The 21,122-nt window shown below is 46.8% G+C and overlaps 1 protein-coding gene across 1 annotated transcript; it reads left to right on the top strand.

Moving 5' to 3' along the window:
* Positions 1–515: 515 nt before the first annotated feature.
* IGSF1 (immunoglobulin superfamily member 1) lies at positions 516–16,259 on the top strand. Its single transcript, XM_040265260.1, has 20 exons — positions 516–596; positions 2,930–3,048; positions 3,197–3,223; positions 3,646–3,930; positions 4,289–4,576; positions 6,478–6,762; positions 7,004–7,297; positions 7,758–8,036; positions 8,355–8,475; positions 10,319–10,389; positions 10,487–10,519; positions 10,902–11,192; positions 11,497–11,775; positions 12,374–12,661; positions 13,418–13,705; positions 13,976–14,263; positions 14,458–14,745; positions 14,866–15,144; positions 15,542–15,665; positions 15,830–16,259. The coding sequence occupies exons 2-20, from the start codon at positions 2,979–2,981 to the stop codon at positions 15,963–15,965; spliced, it is 4,014 nt and encodes a 1,337-aa protein (XP_040121194.1). The 5' UTR covers positions 516–596; positions 2,930–2,978; the 3' UTR covers positions 15,966–16,259.
* The last annotated feature ends 4,863 nt before the right edge of the window (positions 16,260–21,122 follow it).

Raw genomic sequence — 21,122 nt, 5'->3', positions numbered from 1 at the left:
GCTACAGTCCATGGGGTCGCAAAGAGTCGGACACGACTGAGCGACTTCACTTTCCCTCACATGAAGATTAGAAATAATAGATGCCCAAGGCCTCAGAGGCACATAGTAGGCATTTAAGCTTTGGTGGCGGTGTTTATGCTTCAGTGGGGGTGTGAAAGGAAGATCTGAGATCCCTTTAAAGGCATTGGGGAGCTGGAGAGAAGGGATCTACGCTTTGCCCGACTTGAGAGCTGGCCTTCTCCTCTCCTGAATACAATGACCCAGTGAAACTCTGAGCGATGAGCGAGGGGGTAGCGGCCTGAATTTGGCTCCAGCAACCTCTGCAGGGAATAGAGAGAGGCGGGAGCTGAGGAGGGGCGTGGAAATCTCGGCCGTCAGAGGACTGCAGGTGTTAGAGAGTTAGTGTAGGTGGACTCCCAGAGCCTGGCGGAGGGAGGGGAGGAGGTTGAAGCGGCCGGGAGGGCGGGGGAGAGAGGGAGGCGGGGCCCTGAGACTGAGAGGCTGTCCTTAGACTGCTCTTCTCGTGCCGGGCAGTTTGCGGCATCTGGAGGAGCTCACTGGAGAATCTCCAACAGCGGAGCGGGCCTTCAACTACCGTAAGTACCTGCAAATGCGCGCACAGTCCAGTGGCTGAAGATTAAATACTGCCCATCAGATCCTAAACAAAACCCCGAAATAATCTCCCTGAAGTAATTAATTGCCGTAAACTTAAAGGCTCCCAGGTCTTTCCTCCCCCCACCTCCTCAGTCCTCCTTTTCTCCTTCCCTCCCCGGATCCCAGCCATGCCTCGCTGAGAATCTCTGGGCACTCAGATATCTTCCCTTTTCCTTCTCAGTCTTCCCTCAAAACCTCTAGCGGAACATGTACCCGGCACCCCGCCGAGCCCAAACCCTTTGATTCCTGGAACCCTCAAAGCCATGCAGGGGGCGAGCCATTAGACATTTCGGGTCTTTCACCCTCGAAAGCACTGCGGCGCTGCCTAAGGGTGTGTAAAGTGCTTGGGGTGGAGTAGAAGGGGAGAGAGAAAAGCCTAGACTGCCGAAGATGGGGGTGGGGGGAGTGTTGGGGTGGGGGCGTAGTGTGAAAGGCCAAAAATGGGCGTGGCCAATTAACCCGAAGCCCGCAACTCCTTCCCTTGTTCCCTGGACGGAAGATTCCTTTTGGCTGGATATAAACGGTAGAGTTTCCTCAGGAGGTGGAGGAGGGGGTCAGCCATGCTGAGAAGCCCAGCTTCCCTTATTCCCCTCAAGCCCCCAGGAAGTGAAACCCTGGTTTAGGGGTCCACCTGGCAGGACTGGAATTTCAGATGGCCTTCCTGGGTGGAATCCCAGTTAAACCTTTCCCTTGGCAGTAAAACCTGAAGTCCCCCCCCTCCCCGAATAAACTGGCCCAAAGCCTCAGGGGAACAAAGCAACAGGGTGTCACCAAGACTGGGCCTTGGCCTGGGAGTCTGTAGGAGCTGAGATGGAAATAGCATCTTTAGGGTCCTATGCCAGGTTAATATCCCCTTTGGGAAGAAAAATAGCCAGTCTTAAAGAAATGTTCACTATGTGCCTAGCACTGTTCCGGTATTATCTCAGATTCAACACAACAACAAGGCTAGCTAGATATTAGATAAGAAAAGTTCAAAGAAGGTAATTTGAGCATCCTTCAATACAAAGTAAGAAATGCAAAGGGAAACTGTTCTTCCTTGGATCTCTGACTGTCCACCTGCTCCCTACAGCCCAGATGTTTGAATCTTCCCCCCTTTTCCTGCTCCTTCATCCCTCCTAGTCCTGGAGCAAATTAGAGGCTTTGATATCAGGATCAGTTTGGGGAAGTAAAAGCACCCGTTTCTGCTCTGGGAGCTGCCTTTATCCCATTCTTTTGAAAGAGAATTAAACAGCTAGGGTCAGACACAACCTCAGACCCTAAATAGAGAGGTGATAGAGGAGAGTCATCCTTAGTTTGTGTGATGAGCATACATCTTTCTTCGGCCAAAGTATACTCTGGGCCCAGGGTGGGTAGGGTAGGAGAGACAGAAAAGCATAAAGGGTCTGCTTATGGACACGTAGAGCCTGTGGTCAATAGTGATTTTCAAGAAAATAAGAAAGCCTCCCTGAACTCAAATATTTTTGCCACATTCCCTGAAATTCAATTCTTTTTTTTTTTCCCTTAGGGGCAGTGAACAAAATGCTTATAAGTTTCGGGGTGCCAATGAATCATGTACATTTTATATCAGTTAGTTCAAGTAATTTGATTCTCCAACACCTACACGAAATGGAGGTTTTGAGCTTTGGACAGGGGATACGAAATAATAATGAAAGTAATACTAAATTTGAAGCATTCTACAGAAGGGAAAGCCTGGATGGGATGAGACAGTAAAAGTGAGGGAGGGTGAGAAAGTGGGCGAGGGCTACATCTGAAAGTTTAATTACTGGATTTAGAGCATAGGCATTGGAGTTCAACATGGATCTGAATTTTGGCTCTGATATTTAATATCTTTTGACTTTGGGCAAATTATAGCTCCTGCATAAGCCTCAGTTTCCTAGCCAGCAAAATGAGGATGTAGGACTCTTCCTTTGCTAGTTGTTGGAGGACTCTGACAAAATATATATATATGAGTAAAGAATCCGAAAAGTTGACTCTACACCTCCCATCTCCCTCATGCCTTAGGGCTTCTGCTGGCCTGGATTAGGTCACACTCTGGGCCTCTGAGACCCTAGGGACAAACAGACCTTTCAATAAATCTGATATGGTAGATGTACCAGCAGAGGCCTTGAGTGGAAGAAGGGGAAGTGGGGAACGGGAACAAAGACAGAACAAGTAGCTGATAGCCCTGCCTGCCTGCGGGGGAGTGGAAGGTAGGTGTTCAGGTGCAACTCAGTGATCCAAACTAAACTTTCAGGAGAAGGAGAAATCTCCTCAGTAAAAATACTTCTGCTTGTAGATCTTACCACCTTCTGAGGGGCAAAGCCCTTCAAGACTCCAGACGCTCCATGACCCTCGACAAGCCAGGGGAAGGGGCCACCATGCTGCGGACATTCACTCTCTTACTCTTTTGTGCTGGTGAGTACAAGGAAGGCGTGGAGGGGCAAGTGACCCTGTCATAGGCACCCCTGTGAGTGGGCCCCTTGGGGAGGGAATGGAGAATACTGAGGTTTGAGGGTGATTGGGACAACAAGGGGTTCTCCTTTACCATAATCTCTCTTTTCAGGACTGAGTCTGGGTGTGACACCAATGGGTAAGTGAGTCCTGCCACATCAACTACCTTCCTTCCTGAAGGCTGCAAGACACTGAACTGCCTCCATGGCTCCGGACATAACTGCCTTGAGATGCCAAAGGCAGTTTCCAGACTCAGCTTGTTAGGAATCAGGACTGCTCACTTCATGACTTGGTTTCCCACAAAATAGTAAAGACTTTGTCTCTTGCACTTTGTTCCCCAACTCCAACTCACTTGAATTCCTTAAAACAATGTCCTATGGTCCCTATCCCACCCTCCCCCCTCCCATAAAAGCACACACTCCATGCCCAGGAAAGACCAAAGGAGGAATTGGGGGTGGGGGTGGGGGTTGGGGCTAATTTAAAGGGGACATTGCAGGGGGTATGTTATGGGAGGGAGAGGGTTGGAACCACTGACATCTTTGTTTTCTTTGGGAATGACAGCAGTGATGCCATCTCAACCGGAGCTATGGATAGAGTCCAACTACCCTCAGGCCCCTTGGGAGAACATCACACTCTGGTGCAAAAGCCCCTCTCAGATTTCAAGCAAGTTCTTGCTGCTGAAGGATAAGACACAGATGACCTGGATCCGCCCTTCCCGAAAGACCTTCCAAGTTTCATTCCCCATCGGTGCCCTTACTCAGGCAAATACAGGTCTTTACAGGTGCTGCTACTGGAAGGAGACAGGCTGGTCAGAGCCCAGTAAAGTTTTAGAGTTGGAGGCACCAGGTAAGAAAACAGAGAGAGATAATCAAGAATAAACTCCAACTCCTGGGACTCAAACTTGCCTTCCCAGAGCAGGGTTTGTTTAATTCATTCATTTGCCTCAATCCCTTGCACACATAATACAGATATTCCACAGTTGGTAAATAAGTGTCTCATCTCTATAGGTAATGCAGAGTGAGGCTGCAGACTCTGGAATGGATCTAGAGGACAAGCTCCTCAACCTAGGGGATACTCTAGATAGGGAAAGGGGGTGACAAGTAAGGATCATACCAGAAAGACTCATTTAAGTAGAGCTCTCTACTGCTCCCTGAGCCACACTACCCTTGCTCTACCTGAATTCCAGTTCATTCTCTCCTTCCAGGCCAGCTGCCCAAGCCCATCTTCTGGATCCAGACTGAGACCTCCCCTCTTCCTGGATGTAATGTTAACATACTCTGCCATGGCTGGCTGCAGGATTTGGTATTCATGCTGTTCAAAGAGGGATATGCAGAACCCGTGGATTACCAAGTCCCAACTGGGAGAGTGGCCATATTCTCCATTGCCAACATGACACCTGAGAGTGAAGGGGTTTACATCTGCCGCACTCATATCCAGATGCTCCCTACCCTGTGGTCAGAGCCCAGCAACCCCCTGAAGCTGATTGTAGCAGGTGGGTGTGGCTATGGCTGCTGGGGTCTGATGATCATTGTCCCTGGGATCATGGTTGGATGAGCCAGGGTTTCTGATATGACTTTCCTTGCCCAGTTCTCTGCAAGGCCCATGAGCTAGAGTCATTTGATATTTTACTGAGATGCAAATGAGAATCACACGTGCTAGGAGGCAGCTGTCTGGGAGCCAATCACTTGGCTAGTGAGTGAGTCCAGCCAAATGTCCAGCAGCTTCAGCTCATCACAGCTTTGTTGTTCTCTATTTGTTGAAAATCATGTGTTCATTCATTCATTTGGCTAATGTTTATTGAGCACTTAATATGTGCCAGGCACTGCCACTGCAGTCATGTAAACTGATTTTTTTATTTAAATGTATTTTTATTCTATTTGTGATTTTTATTTTTAAGTGTGGAAAACAGAATGAATTGCTTGTGCTGGCGATAAAAAGAAAAAATGACAAGGAAAGTGATAGTTCATATTTCAGAAATGGTTTTATAAATGAATTTAGTCTTGTATATACAGATCCAGTAAGGCAGTACCAAGCTTTAAACACAGTAGAAGGTTCTTCCAAACCCCTAATGTTAGACCCACACCCCACCCCCAACTCCTCCACCCCATAGCCCAGATACTTCTAGACAGAATTGGCCACACTTGCTTTAGTTCCTTCATCAAGTTAAATAGGCTTGGGGAAAGCTGTGGTGCTACAGAAAATACCCTGGACTTAGAAGTTGTAATCCTAGTTTCTAGTTCCACCTCTGACACCATCTCCCTGTGTGATATTGAGCAAGTTACTTCAACTCTGTGTTTCGGTTCCCCCACTCTAAAATGGGATAACAGTATCTACCTGATCCACTGTATGATGCCTCTCTGTGCCTCAGTTTTCTCATTTGCAAAACTGGTATAATCGTAATACCTACCTCACAGGGTTGTTGTGAGGATTTGCCTAATATGTGTACAGTGCCTGGCATATAAGTTCTCAATAAATGGTAGATATTAATTTTATTAGTATAGCTTTTTATTGAGGAACAAAGAACAAAAGCCTGTCTGTTTGAACTGCGTGTTATGGATGCTTGTTGTACGAATGTCTTTCTGGTATACGTGCCACTAACACACACTTCTGCAGTTACCTGTTCGCAGGTGTCCCCCACTAGGCCCTGAGCACTTGGCGAACAGGGACTGTGTCTGTCTCCTTTACTTGTTTCCCCCTAGAACTCCATGATGCCTGATGTATCCTCAATGCTTAATGAACCTATGATAGAGCTGATCCTTCCAATAATGGGTGGGTGGGCCTACCTGGGATTGGGGTGGGTAAGAAGGAGTGCTTTGGGAGTGAGGTTTACCTTCTGTTTTGCAGTTTAATCTCTTTGGAGAAACAATACATGAAAATGAGGGTGTGGCCCCATTAACAAATGTTTCTTTGATTTGCAGACTTACTGGCCAATCCTGACTTATTGGCCTCTTTCAGTCTCCTCTGGGAAGTAGGGTTTTCTGTGAACTGAATGTGTTCAAAAGCCATCCTTAATACTGCAGTAACATTCATGCTTTATGAAGAAGGAGTCAAAGTAATTTTCAGAAGTTTGGTTTCTTGGGTGATTGGAAGAACCACATTTGGCATTTCAGAGACCTAAAGATACAGGGAATTACAAATGTAGATACTCCACTGAGACATACCCCTATACATAGTTAGAGCTCAGTGCAATGATAGAGTCTGGTGAGAGGGAAGGAGTGGAAGTGAACTTCCTCTTGGTTACCTTCTAGAAGAGGCAGAGATTCAGGGAAGAGTGAGGAAGCAGAGGGTATACTTCAGCTACCACTTGCTATCTAAAGAAAGTAGGAAAATAAAACCAGAATATGATGAGGAAGAATCACCCTACTTCTAACTCAGGGTCTCTTCACTTTCTAGGACTCTATCCCAAACCAACTCTGACAGCCTACCCTGGGCCCATCATGGCACCAGGAGAAAGCCTTAATCTCAGGTGCCAAGGGCCAATCTATGGAATGACCTTTGCATTAATAAGGCTTGAAGACTTGGAGAAGTCCTTTTACCTCAAGAGGCCAATAAAAAATGAGGCGTATTTCTTCTTCCGGGCATTGAAAATCCACGATGCTGGCCATTACCTCTGTTTTTACTATGATGGATCATACAGGGGTTCACTCCTCAGTGATATCCTGAAAATCTGGGTAACTGGTAAGAGAGGGGGCTGCTGTGGGACCTCTGTTAGGGGGTAAGGGTGTTCGGCTCTCTTTGGGCCCACTGGAGAACCTCATCATGCAGCCAGGGTTAATGGTGGGGGAAGGAGCAGAATTTGTATAACTGGGCTTAGGCTGGGACTTGCCAAGGGTGGACTGGAAGAAAAGGAAAAGAACCTTAACTAGTGGGAGGGGTAAGTCAGACTTACTAGCCTTTGATATTTTGGGTCTCATCCTAGACACTTTCCCCAAGACCTGGCTACTTGCTCAGCCCAGTCCTGTGGTCCAAATGGGTCAGAATGTGAGTCTGTGGTGTCGAGGGCCAGTGGATGGAGTGGGGCTTGCACTCTATAAGAAAGGAGAAGACAAACCACTTCAACTCTTGGATACCACCAGTATCTATGATGACACATCATTCTTCCTCAACAATGTGACTTCTAGTGATGCTGGCATCTATAGCTGCCACTATCTCCTCTCCTGGAAGACCTCCATCAGAATGACATCACACAATACCGTGGAGCTTGTGGTTGTAGGCAAGTGCTAACAACTATTCTTTATTTTTATCTTCATTCCAGTGTTATTAGAAGGAGCTAGTATTGCTATACCCTTTTGGATTTACGAGCCAAAGAAAACCAGACTAGGAGGGTGGTTTTCTCCAAAACTTAGGGAACTTCTCTCCCAGTATTTTTACTCAAACCTTACCTCTAGGCATGGACAAGCCCTGATGGGACTCCTAGAAAACTTACTTTACTTAAGACCCAGGGAAACCTACAGGTACTGTTAAGTTTCATATTGAAGGTAGGAGCCTAGGAGTCTTTAGAGGATCAAGTAATGGGCCAAGGAATTCTGATGCACAGTCAAATTTTGAAGCCGCTGATCTAGTAGAGCAGAAAAAAAAGAGAAGACCAAATAAGGAGATGAGAAACATTTGTTGAGAGGAGGCAATGAGGTCAAAGTCACTTGTTCTAACTCTGGTCTCTGGATTGGTTGCAGATAAGCCCCCCAAACCCTCCCTGTCAGCCTGGCCCAGCACCGTGTTCAAGCTAGGAAAGGCCATCACCCTTCAGTGCCGAGTACCTCATCCAGTTCTTGAGTTTTGTCTGGAATGGGAAGAAAGAGCAACATCCCCAAAATTCTCAGTGGATGGAGACTTCATCATCAGTAATGTTGAAGGGAAAGGCACAGGGACCTACAGTTGCAGCTATCGCATAGAGGCACACCCTAACATCTGGTCACATCGCAGTGAGCCTCTGAAACTGATGGGGCCAGCAGGTGAGAGGAAAACTCTTCACAGAGGTGCCCCCACCATGCCTTTGGCCATGATACCCCTGGGATCCCAAAGCAATGCCCAGCAGGATATGGAAATGGTAGTCGGGGGCTGGTTTGGGCATCTTTCTCCTGGGGTGGTCTCACGATCACTGAAAGGCAGTGAGCAGGATACTTCCAAGGGTCCCTTTCTTCCTGTAAAGGAAGGTCACTTTTGCTTCAACTTCCCTTTGCCTGCAGGAACCAGATTCCCCTCCCCCATGACTGTGTCCATCTGTCCCTGTCCCCATCAAGCTCTATGTTTCTGGTCTCCTCTGGTCACAGGCTTTCTCACCTGGAATCACGTTCTGAATGAAACTATCAGGTTGTTTCTAGTCATTCAGCTTGTTGCCTTGCTGTTTGTAGTGCTGTGGATAAGGTGGAAGTGTCGGAGACTCAGAATCAGGTAACTGTCTTATCCCAATCCCCTGCTCCTAAATCTAGCTGAGTTCAGGCTCCCCAGAGGTTCAGGAATGAGGTGTGCTGCAGTTGAGACAAGCCCCATGGGCACACCCTTTGTATCCTCTACCTTCAGGGATGAAGATACAAGGCTTTCTCATTCCAGCCATTTCTCTTTCATTTCATGGAGGGGTCAGCACCCCTACCAGAAGGTAGAGAAATGAATATTTCTCAGAGACTGGAAGAAGTCCTCAGAACCTCCTTCACTGATCCCCTCCAGGAGGGTGCCCAAATCTCCCTCCCAAGCCACCTTGCCTCTCACAGATGATCGATGTCTTCCACATTAACTTCATCTGAACTTTTTTTTAAAGAATCAACACTGTCCTGTCTCCCAGGATATTATCCAACTCCCATCCCAACTATTCAGCCTTACCTCAGCTCTTAAGGGCTAGCAAGCCTTGTAGTCCATCCTCGCTGCTATGGAAGCCAGTGTCTCTGCCACTCTGGCCCCCAACCACTGTGCAAAGCCTTCTGAATATAGAGCCTTAGCCTGGGTGTGCAGCTGATGAGAGAATGGATTGAATCAGGGAATCAGACTGCTTCCCCTGATCCATAAAGTGTCAAGTCAAACAGGTTCTCCTGCTGTTTACTTTTATTATTTTGTGTCTTCTGGGTCATCCCCTTCTCTCCCTTATCCCTGTATCCTTGTGCTCAGGCTATTCTGCCCCAAAATGAGAAATAACAGCTCCTAGCTTGGTGGGGGCTTCTGCTCCTGAATGCCACTTTTCCCCACTCTCTGATCCTGGCTGTACCCCTCCCCCACCATGAGCAGAGGCCTTTGTGTGCCTGGGAGTATTCAATACACAATGGATGATGACTATGATTGTGTGTTTCTATGTTCTCCTCTGAGATCTGAGGGACAGAGTGCTTGGGTAATGGGAAGGGAGCCACCTAAACCTTCTGCAAAACCACTAGCCCTTTTGTGCTTTCAAAACGTTTCAGTGGGGGTCAGGTTCACAGAATCTGTTCTGAGTTCCACATACACTGGTAGCCTTCAAGCCAGGGGTTAGAAAAAAATGTAGCTTCAAGTGCCCCCCCCCCCACCTCAGCCCAGGACCACTGCATCAGAGAATGAGTTCAGAAACCAGATATTGGAGAAGGCAGTTTGAAAAGCATGTTGTCCTGACCTGGAAGGAAGGTCAGTGTTTTCTAAGTCAAAATTGTCAGGTAGATGTTGACCTAATATAAGCTAACTCTATAGGATCTGAATCTATAGGACCTGAAGCTGCAGCACATATCTAGTCATGATCTGGGTGGGGGTAGAGAGATCCCACTGCTGCTGCCTAAGCAACCCTTGCACAACAAAGGCAGGTGAGGCAGGTCAGTTGGAGGACCAATAGTGCCATAATAAACACTGCTTCCAAACTTAAACTTGACGACTGAGAAACACCCAAGATTTCTCCCTCCGGCCCCACACCCACCACCCAGAGCTTCCGATCACACTGAGCTCCAGGGGTTCTGAGAGCTGGAGTTACAAAGGTATTTTCACATCTGACATCTCAATTCCAGCAACGGCCTAATCAGGGGCCTTGGGGAGCTGACATTTGATATTGTCTGGGGAGGGGGGAGGGGCGGGGGCCCGTGGGTCATGAAAGAGCAAGAGGTTTGTAGGTAGTGAGGCCCTCAAAGAGAAAAGTTATCAATGTCAGAAAAGATGATATCCCATTATTCTGGTCATATCCAATCCCTATTGGGTGGCAAGTAAGCCAATGACATAAATTGCCGCCCCCTTCTCTCCGCCCTCCCCCTAATCCCAGCAACTCCTCTCATCTCTTTTCTGGTCTTGCTAGAGAAGCCTGGTTGCTGGGAACAGCTCAAGGGGTCACCATGCTCTTCATACTCACAGCTCTTTTCTGCTGTGGTGAGTACAAGGGGGTGGGGAAGGGGCCTGGGCAGAAGGCCGGGGGTGAAGTCCCATGGGGGAGGGGGCAGAGCCCTGGCAGCAATTTCTTTTGCAGGACTGTGCACTGGGGTCTTGACAGAAGAGACTGGTGAGTTTTTCCTGCTCCAGACTGGGACATTCCTCCCTGTAGATCCGAAATAACTGCAGAGTGTCAGTGGCAGTGGCCAGGGAGTGACTGGTTGGGAGGGAAGGGCAGCCAGGAAGGGGCACTTTGCTGAAGCTGCTGGCAAAATTGAGCCTCCAACTCCGCTTTTCTGCCTGCAAAATTTCCCCCAAGCTTCTGCATTTTTCTGAGGCTCAGCTGAGACATCAGCGTCTTCTTTCCCCAGCACCTGCAGAAGGGAGGAAAGAGTTTGGATTGGCGTTGAAAGGGGAGGTGGGCAGTGTGATCTGGGGAGGGGGTTTCAAGGGCAAGGAAAGGGGGAGGGGGAGGGGAGGAAGGATGGCTTCATTAACTCTGCTGTTTCTAGAAATAATCATGCCAACCCCTAAGCCTGAGCTGTGGGCAGAGACCAACTTCCCTCTGGCCCCGTGGAAGAACTTAACCCTCTGGTGCAGAAGCCCGTCTGGTTCAACTAAGGAGTTTGTGTTGCTGAAGGATGGCACCGGGTGGATCGCAACTCGGCCGGCCTCAGAGCAGGTCCGGGCTGCCTTCCCCCTTGGAGCCCTGACCCAGACTCACACCGGGAGTTACCACTGCCATTCCTGGGAGGAGATGGCTGTGTCTGAGCCCAGTGAGGCACTTGAGCTGGTGGGGACAGGTAAGAAAAGGCCGAGGGTCCGCTCGGCATGATCCCTGGTGCCGCTGGGACTGCAGCGGTGCTCCGAGGCATGGGGAAATGCTCAGAGATCCAGAGCCCAAGGGACTTCTGCTGCCTGTAGGAGAGGAGGGGCACTGAGAAGGGGGGAGGGGTGGGGAGGAGAGTTGAGAGGAGACTGACAGGAAGAGCCAAGGCCCGGCCAGGATGGATCTCTGTTTTGCTGACCGAGTGACTCTTCATGTCCCATCTGGGCACCTCCTAACTTCGGATTCCTTCTCCTTGTCCTCCCTGTTTTGTTTTCCAGATATCCTCCCCAAGCCTGTCATTTCTGCTTCCCCCCCAATTCGGGGCCAGGAACTGCAAATCCGCTGCAAAGGATGGCTGGCAGGCATGGGGTTTGCTCTGTACAAGGAGGGAGTGCAGGAACCCGTCCAGCAACTTGGTGCCGTTGGGAGAGAAGGCTTCTTTACAATCCAGAGAATGGAGGATAAAGACGAAGGCAATTATAGCTGCCGAACTCACACTGAAAAGCGCCCCTTCAAGTGGTCCGAGCCTAGTGAGCCCCTGGAGCTTGTCATAAAAGGTAGAGCTGAAAGGGGTGTGTGAGGGAGGAGGGGGGAAGCAAAGCTCCAGGTCAGAGGCTCCTTTCCCCACAGCGAACTTTGCTGTTGGTCCTAGGAGCCTGTGTCCAATCTTAGAGCCAGGCAGGCGTGGCGCTGGGAGTGCCAGGGCCTCTGGCTGCACGATATTAATAGCCATAATCGTTATTAATAGCTGGGGTTTGTGGAGGGTGATTTAATTTTTCTAATTATTTTCATATCAATTATCTCATTTAGCTATAGAGCAAATACTCAAAGGAGGTGGATCAGGTGCAATTTCCCCTTCTTGTCCCAATGGGCAAACTGAGGCTCAGGGAATCAGCAGAGCCCCAGTAACTATCCACTCTTTTAGCTAGCTTCTGCTGACAGTGAGGATTAGACTTGAGGAGGTGAGGGGTGGGGTGAGGGGGTCCCTGTGACAAGTCTGTCTGCAAAGTGGTTTTGCCTGGATTTTTAAATGTACCTTCTTCTGAATGAAATACTACAGGAAGCCAAGCTGCTTTCTGCAACCAATATTTGCCATATTATCTAGCTTGCTTTCTATTGATTTGTTTTTGGTTATGTTTGGTTTTTGCCTTCTAGAAATGTACCCCAAGCCCTTCTTTGAGACATGGACCAGTCCTGTGGTCACTCCTGGTTCCCGGGTGACTTTTAATTGCTCCACCCCCCACCAGCACATGAGCTTTATTCTTTACAAAGATGGAAGTGAAGTAGCATCCAGTGACAGTTCTTGGGCAAGTCTGGGAGCCAGTGCAGCCCACTTTCTGATCATTTCGGTGGGCATTGGTGATGGAGGGAATTACAGCTGCCGCTATTATGACTTTGCGATCTGGTCGGAGCCCAGTGACCCCGTGGAACTCGTGGTGACAGGTCAGGACTGGGGAAATGCAGGTAGAGGTGGTACTGTCCCTGGGACAATGGGCTAGAGGGATGTCAGTGGGAGAGGAAGAGGTGCCCCTTCTAAAAGTCACCAAGAATGTGCTCAGGACAGTGCCTGCATGTAGTAAACAGTCCATGTAAGGCGAATGCTTATATTATCACTAATATGGGAAGATGAGAAGAAGGAGGAAAACAATCTACTTCTGGGGAAAGAAATGAGGCAGATGGGGATGTTTCACATGTTGCCCTGTTTCTGAAGTCTTTTTGTAGCTTGGCCTTGAGCTTTAGGCCCAAGGTCCACTTTTTCTTTAGCTGGGCTACCAGATATTGGTGGGCTGGATGGCCCTCAGAGAAAGAGCAAAGACCCTGAAGTGTCAACTGCATATTATGCAGCCATTACAAATGATAGTTTTCAAAGGCTGTTTAATGTCATAGGAAAATGTTTACAATATAAAGTGAAAAATATTAAACTATACAACTGTGTATACAGTAAGCCCAATTATACAAATAGTTATAGCTACAATGACATAGGCATGTACAAAAATAAATGGGAAGTAATACAGAAACGTGTACAAAAAATGGTCATCTTTGAGCGGTAGAATTGTACTGTCTTCATTAGTTTTTTTTCTATATTTTCTAGTTTTCTACAATAAGCATATATTGTTTCTTATAATAACACTAAAAAAAAAAACAGTGCTCAGAATGTATGAGGCAGGATTCTCTCATGTGTGTTCTCTTTAATTTCAGAATTCTACCCCAAACCCACTCTCCTGGCACAGCCAGGTCCCGTGGTTCTTCCTGGGAAGAATGTGACCCTGCGTTGCCAAGGGGCTTTCCAGGGCATGAGGTTTGCCCTCCTGCAAGAGGGAACCCCGGGTCCCTTACAGTTCCGGAGTGCCTCGGGAAACTCGGCTGACTTCCTCCTCCATACTGTTGGAGCAGAGGACTCTGGGAACTACAGCTGTGTCTACTTTGAGACCACTATGTCAAACAGGGGATCATATCCCAGCAAGCCTCTTATGATCTGGGTGACTGGTAAGGACAGACAAGACATGGGACAGGGACAGAAGCAACTGGAGTAGAGGTTCAGTTCAGTTCAGTCACTCAGTCGTGTCCAACTCTTTGCAACCCCATGAACCACAGCATGTAGGGGTAAGGGAGGGTAATCCCTCTTGGAAGGCTAGGCTAGGCTAGGCTAGGCTAGGACATGGAGGGGAACGGTTGTGTCTGGAAGGAGAAAGATAAAAGGTTAATTCAGTGGTAAGTTTGCATACTCACCACTTTTCATCTTTGGTCTCTTCCTAGACACATTCCCCAAGCCACGGTTGTTTGCTGAGCCCAGTTCTGTGGTTCCCGTGGGGCAGAATGTTACTCTCTGGTGTCAAGGGCCAGTACATGGAGTAGGGTACATTCTGCACAAAGAAATAGAAGCCACTTCAGTGCAGCTCTGGGGATCCACCAGTAATGATGGGGCCTTCCCCATCACCAACATATCTGGTGCCAGCATAGGTCGTTACAGCTGCTGCTACCACCCTGACTGGACCAGCCTTATCAAGATACAGCCTAGCAACACCCTGGAACTCATAGTCACAGGTAAGGGGAAGATGCTCTGGAGTGGGCAGGGGAGTATTGAAAAGAGGGAACTGAGCTGGCTGATAGTTCATGGGAAATGGTTTTCTAAGAGCTCAAGGAGAAGCAGGCAGTAACTCTCCTCTTTATTGAGACTTCAGGGGTGATGCCCTGGTAAGTGGCCACCTCTCTATGAACCAAGAGTTCATCTCTTCTAGGTTTGCTCCCCAAACCCAGCCTATTAGCCCAACCTGGTCCCATGGTGGCCCCTGGAGAAAACATGACTCTTCAATGTCAGGGGGAACTGGCAGACTCAACATTTGTCCTGTTGAAGAAGGGTATTCAAGAGCCTTTAAAGCAACAGAGGCCAAATGGATACAGGGCTGACTTCTGGATGCCAGCAGTGAGCAATGAAGATTCTGGGATGTACAGCTGTGTGTATTATTTGGATTCTGCTCCCCTTGCAGCTTCTAATCACAGTGACTCCCTGGAGATCTGGGTGACTGGTAAGGTCTTGGAGATTTCAGTAAGACTCTAGCTTTTGTCGTTTTTTTAGTAGTTATCCCTAAGGGGATAAAGGGCTGGGTTCGAGGCCATTTCTAACTCTGTATCCTGGTTGGTTGCAGACAAGCCCCCTAAACCCTCTTTATCAGCCTCGCCTGGCACTGTGTTCAAGCTCGGAAAGGACATCACCCTTCAGTGCAGAGGGCCCCTGCCAGGTGTGGAATTTGTCCTGGAACATGATGGAGAAGAAGCACCTCAACAATTCTCAGAGGATGGAGACTTTGTCATCAATAATGTTGAAGGAAAGGGCATTGGAAACTATAGCTGCAGCTACCGTCTGCAGGCCTACCCCGATATCTGGTCAGAGCCTAGTGATACTCTGGAGCTGGTGGGGGCAGCAGGTGAGATGATAATCCCTCCATGATTCTGGCCTGACACACCTGGGACCCCGGAGACAGTCTCCATGGAGGCAGGCCACACATGGAAGGGGAGAGGTTTGGAGTCAGAGACCTCAAGTGTGGTCCTTTTTCTTTTTCTCCTAGGGATGGGTAAGGAGGTGGAACCTCAGATTCACTCAAAGATAGTGACAAGGATACTTTCAGTGCATCTTCCAACCCACAAGGGAGGGCTGCCTCTGCCTCAGCAGAAGCACTGCCTCTGACCACCCCATCTCTTGTCCCAACATGTGGTTCCCAAGTGAACCCCAGAGGAGGCCAGATGAAGGGGCAGCAAGAGAGCAAGGAGAACACACGTGTGCTAAACTCTATGCCATTGGTTTCTGCTCTTTTATCGTCATAGGGCCTGCTGCTCAGGAATGCACTGTGGGGAACATTGTCCGAAGTGCCCTGATCGTGGTGGTGGTTGTAGCTTTGGGGGTGGTGCTGGCCATAGAGTGGAAGAAGTGGCCTCGACTCAGAACCAGGTAATTGCCTCCTGTCACCCCTGCTGTGAACCCAGGGCTTCTGCGAAAACAATGATCCAAATGCTGCTCTAGCATCTGAGCCCCATAACGCAGTCTCTTTTCAAGTTGATGGCTCTGTATCCTCCCTTAGTCATGTTGTTTTTTCTTTTTCTTTCTCTACACAGGGGCTCAGAGACAGACGGAAGAGACCAGACCATAGCCCTGGAAGAGTGTAACCAAGAAGGAGACCTGGGCACCAACACCAACTCTCCCTCATCAGTCTCTCAGGGCACTTCAGTAGAGCAGCCAGTCCCGATATAATCATCTCCTACTTTACAAGAGCTTTCCTCTCCTCTTTTTTTATCCTCAGAGACCTGCAAATCTGATTGGTTTCCCCAGGAGTCCATGCCACCTACTGTTCCTTGGCCACTAATCACCTGAGATGGGTCAAGGGGATTTTAGGAAGTGAGAGCTCTACCAGGGTGAGAGGTTTCCTGAAGAGAGATTTCCCACCCCTGTAATTCCTCACTGTACTGATTTACTGGTGCATGAAAATCTATTAAAAATGTATTCTTCTGAATAAAGAGAGTATTCACTATTTAACTGCAAAAACTATGGCAGCGGTTTTCCGTTGGTTTGTTATTTGGGATTTAGCAAAAAAAATGGTATATTGGAGCTGACCCCCATGGCACAGTAAGAGAGCAGGGGGCTGCTAGCACAGAGAAATGAGCTCAAGGATAGGGTCGGGGAGGAGGGAAAGCTCCAACATGTCCAATTTGGTTTCAGACATGGTTGCTGAACAGAATGTCCTGTCATCCCTTCATTCCCCATTTCATTACTGAATGAATGAATGGCAATATTCTCTCCAAGTTGAGCCTAAGGACGGCAAAGACTTCAGTTACATACTTTCACTGTGGAACTTCTAGGTCTGTAGTACATCTGCTTTCAAACATTAGGATTAATCCACTGCAGAACTTGGAAATTGGGAAAGTGTGCTTTGTGGCCCTTTCCTACCAATCACAAGTGTACATTAACTCACTCTCAAACGTAAATGATTGATTAAAATGGAATACTTTGCCCCTCTCTACAGAAAGCTCTGTGTTTTTCTGGGGGGGGGCGAGGATCTCAGGGAGTGAGTAAGCAGCTGTGGTGGTTGGTTTCAAGCAGGGGACCTCCCAGGGTCCTGTTGACACTCTGAGCCCCTGATCTTTCTCCTTGCATCAGCATGCAACTTGCCACACTGGTGAGAATCTAGTACACATTTAGAGGCTTGGACTGGGAAAAGGGGCTTTCCTAATTCTTTAAACCTGTTCAAGACCTCAGAAGGATTGATCTGTGGGTCCTAGAGGAGGTCGTAATCCCTTCAAATCTGACCCTAAAGTTCCTTACCTCCCAACACTGTTTAATTTTAAGCTATCACTATTTAATAGAGCAATGTCCAGGGGTGCTGCACACAGTGAGTTATTTAACCCTGGTTACTATAAAATTTAGAAAGTAACTCCTATATTCTTATATCAGGAAGCTTATTTACCCAGCAACTTAATGAAAAAAATGCATCACATTTCCCTTAATCCTTGCAGAATGAAATACTCCGAGTACTATAGACTAATTTGTATTAAGCTGTTTGGAATGTAGAAGTACAAAGTCTCATTCCAATTTTCATTTGATGAGATTCTATTAGTCACTTATACTAATTTCTTACAGTGTTTATAAAAATTGCATTTCAAAAGTGCTTTTGCATATGAATTTAGCAAAAACTAATTGTTGCTTTTTGCCCAACGCCACTCACTGCCTTCAAACTCTCCAACCCTAACCTTCAATCAAGCTGTACATTTTGAACAGTGGAGGGAGGCCTGTTTTTGGTCCTTGCTTTTCAGACGGAATTCCTTTGATCAGGTCTGATTTTGTTTTCTAACCATTGGATATTCCAGCATGTATTGTCAAGGCTAGCAGTGGGGCTGTGCAAGTTAGCAAGTGATCACTTGGTTGCTTTAGCTGTTCACCAAGGGAAAGAGAGATGGAAAGAAAAGAGAAGAGGACCAAGGACTGAAATTTATAGAAGCCTCTGAGTTAGAAAAGCAGGACAAAGATGAAACAAAAATGACAGAAAAAGACTCTTGTGAAATCTTGTGAACCAGGGTCTCCTGTATCAAACAGAGATATCCATGCAATCAGAAAATTTTGATCAACCTTTCAGTGAAAAACAAATAAAAACATGTGACACTGGACTTTTAGTTGGTTTTCTAAAAGTATTCACATATACCATTCTTTCACTGAAAGAACCAAGTTTTATGTGATTTAGAAGGGGAAAAATAGTTGTCAATTAACTGAAATATTTAAAGAGTGGCTTTGGGTTTTAACTTTCCTCCTCACTGTCAGAGCTATTTCAATGAATTAAATATCTATTTATAATGCAGAAGTCGTAGCAATCTATCTCAATGAATTAAATATCTATTTATAATGCAAACGTAGCTTGTTGCTGACAATGCTCCACATGGTATGGTTTTTTCAACCTGGTTGCCATGGGAATCAGTCCCTTTACCCCTGGCTGGCCTCTAATCAGCACAGCATCAGGTAATCTCTGGGAAATGGAATCTCAATTAGGATGGAATGGACCTTTGGGAGAAGAACGTGCCTCTGGGACTCCAGAAACAAAGGCCAAAAATCCTCCCTTCAGTTCTGAAAAAAAAATGTAAATTACCCTCCATCCATGGGCCACATCTTTGCCCTCAGCATCTTAGAGTTACAAAGATTGTCAAGGTGGTGTGATCCAATCCGCAACCCAGTACACAATCTCCTTTATAGCAAAGCTGACAGGTAGGTACACAGCCTCTTTCTGTATACCTCCAGTGATGCAGAGCTCACCACTCCATGAGACAATCTGAGAATTTTAAATTGCTTGATTGATCTCCTGTGTATATTCCTTTCATACTTATTGGCTTGATTGATCTCCTATCTGTATATACCTACTCCCTTCATACTCATTGGCTCTAGTTCTGACCCAGGTTGCAACCTAGATGAAATCTACTTCTTACACATAGTAGTCTTACAGAGTTTGGAAGATATGAGTTGTCTTCTTTGAGTCCAGAATATCTCACTCAGTGTTGTTTCCAGGGTTTGGCCAACATTCAATTGCAAATGTATCTATGTGTAGTTAACTCTTAATTATCTGGGTTTTGGAGAGGGCAGAGTTCATGCCTACCCAACTCCTGCTGGATTCAATCAGAACAGCTCTTTTATATATTTATTATATATTATTATTTATTGATTTTATATGTCCAATACAGTATTGTAAAGTAAAAAAAATATTAGAAAAAATAATAAAAAATAATATAGAATATTAAACAATGATAAAAGATGTGATGAAAAACAAAGTAGAGAAAGGAGGTACAGAAGTGTGTGTTTTGTGGGGGAAATTGTTTCAATTTAAATGGGGTGACTAAGAATACCTCACTGAGAAGGTTAACATTTGACTTAAGATTAAAGGATATGAAAGAGTAAGCCATACAGATATCTAGGCAAAGTGAGTTCCGGTCAGAGAACAGGAAGTACAAGAGCCCTGAGACAAGAGAATGCCTGGCTGGAGCAGTGTGAACAAGGGGGAAAGTAGGAGATACCGTCAAAGAGGTAATGGGAACCAAGACAAGCAAGACTTTTGTAGATCTTTTTAAGGACTTGGGCTTGCAGTCTGTATGAACTAGGAAGCCACTGGAGTGACATGATTAGACTTACAGAGACCTGGGTTCAATCCCTGGGTTGGGAAGTTACATTGGAGAAGGGAAAGGCTACCCACTCCAGTATTCTGGCCTGGAGAATTCCATGGACTGTATAGTCCATGGTGTGACAAAGGGTTGGACATGGTTGAGCAAGTTTCACTTTCACTTTCATCCCGTCTTCAGGCTTCCCAGGTGGTTCAGTGGGTAAAGAATCCACCTCCAATGCAGGAGACACAGGCAGACAAGGGTTCAGTCCCTAGGTTGGGAAGATTCCCTGAAGGAGGGCATGGCAACTCAGTCCAGTATTCTTTCCTGGAGAATCCCATGGACAGAGGAGTCTGGCGGCCTATAGCCCATAGGGTCGCAAAGAATCGGACATGTCTGAAGCAACTGAGCATGCATGCATGCCTCCTGTCTTCTGTATAGAGAATAGACTGAGGGGCCAGGGTGAAAACAGAGATATCTACAAGAAGGTTACTCCAATAATGAGGCAAGAGATGGTAGGTTAGGTCAGCCCAGTAGCAGAGTGGTGACAAGAAATGGTTGGACTCTTGATATAAGCTGAGGAAACAGCCAATGGGATTTGCTGACAGATTGAATGTGGCGTATGTTCTATAAACATTCTCATTAGAAAAACAAAAAAAAACACAACTGTTTCAAATATTGCCTTACTGCTTCCTTTCTGGAGTTATTTTAATCTCATCCTCAAGAAAGGGTTTTCTAATGCTCCCCAATCCAGGTCACCACTTCTGGCAGTTTGTCAGTGAGCTTGTCATCGTTCATCCAGAAGTGTAAACAAAATGAAGCCCTACATGTCTAATGTGATCTGACCAGCACAGGGTACAGAGGACAGTGAAATGATCATTTTCTGGGATCTCACCTCACCATTTCTTTTAATGCCATCTACATTTTCACTAGTTCTCGGACAACCAGATTACACTGTAGCCTCAGAGGAAACTTGGGGTCAACCAAAACCCACAGCTCTTTTTCACACAAGCTCTTGTCAATTCAATCCTTTCTTGTCCTTCTCCTGTACAAAGGATGTGTTATTTTGCAATTGTCTTAAACTCAGATTTAAGATTTGATATTTATTCCCATTAGGTTTCATCCTATAGTCCCCAGCTTATGGGAGTCATGTATGAACACTTAGTGAGCCCCATTATATATAGCACACATATAGGTACTACCTCATTCACTCCTAACAACAGTCCTGTGTGACCCTGTGCTATTATCACCCTCATTTTACATAGGAGGAAACAGAGGCTCAGAGAGGTTAGGGAACATGCCCAGGGCCATTCAGCTCATAGCCAAGGTCAGAACTGAAATTAGAATCCCATTTTACCTGATTGCAAAGTCAGATTTTCCCATACTAAACTTTGATTAGCACAGTACAAGAGAAGGCAATGGCACCGCACTCCAGTACTCTTGCCTGGAAAATCCTTTGCACGGAGAAGCCTGATAGGCTGCAGTCCATGAGGTCGCTAAGAGTCAGACACGACTGAGTGACTTCACTTTCACTTCTCACTTTTCATGCATTGGAGAAGGAAATGGCAACCCACTCCAGTGTTCTTGCCTGGAGAATCCCAGGGACGGGGGAGCCTGGTGGGCTGCCGTCTATGGGGTCGCACAGAGTCGGACACGACTGAAGCAACTTAGCAGCAGCAGCAGCACAATACCTGGAACAGAGTAGGCATACAATAAATATTTGCTAAATTGTCCACCTTTGCACAGTTCTTTTAAAATTTATTTTGTTGAACAGACA

Source organism: Oryx dammah, unplaced genomic scaffold (assembly GCF_014754425.2).
Source record: "Oryx dammah isolate SB20612 unplaced genomic scaffold, SCBI_Odam_1.1 HiC_scaffold_23, whole genome shotgun sequence".
NCBI classification, from domain to species: Eukaryota; Metazoa; Chordata; class Mammalia; order Artiodactyla; family Bovidae; genus Oryx; species Oryx dammah.
This window is presented reverse-complemented; position numbering and strand designations above follow the sequence as displayed.

What these genes read in the sequence shown, in the direction of transcription:
- IGSF1 (XM_040265260.1), top strand. Translation starts at nt 2,979, where the DNA reads ATGACCCTCGACAAGCCAGGGGAAGGGGCCACCATGCTGCGGACATTC. An exon ending in CGTGGAGCTTGTGGTTGTAG is followed by an intron (nt 7,298 to 7,757) that starts GCAAGTGCTAAC and finishes GATTGGTTGCAG; the next exon opens with ATAAGCCCCCCAAACCCTCC. An exon ending in ACTTGAGCTGGTGGGGACAG is followed by an intron (nt 11,193 to 11,496) that starts GTAAGAAAAGGC and finishes TTTGTTTTCCAG; the next exon opens with ATATCCTCCCCAAGCCTGTC.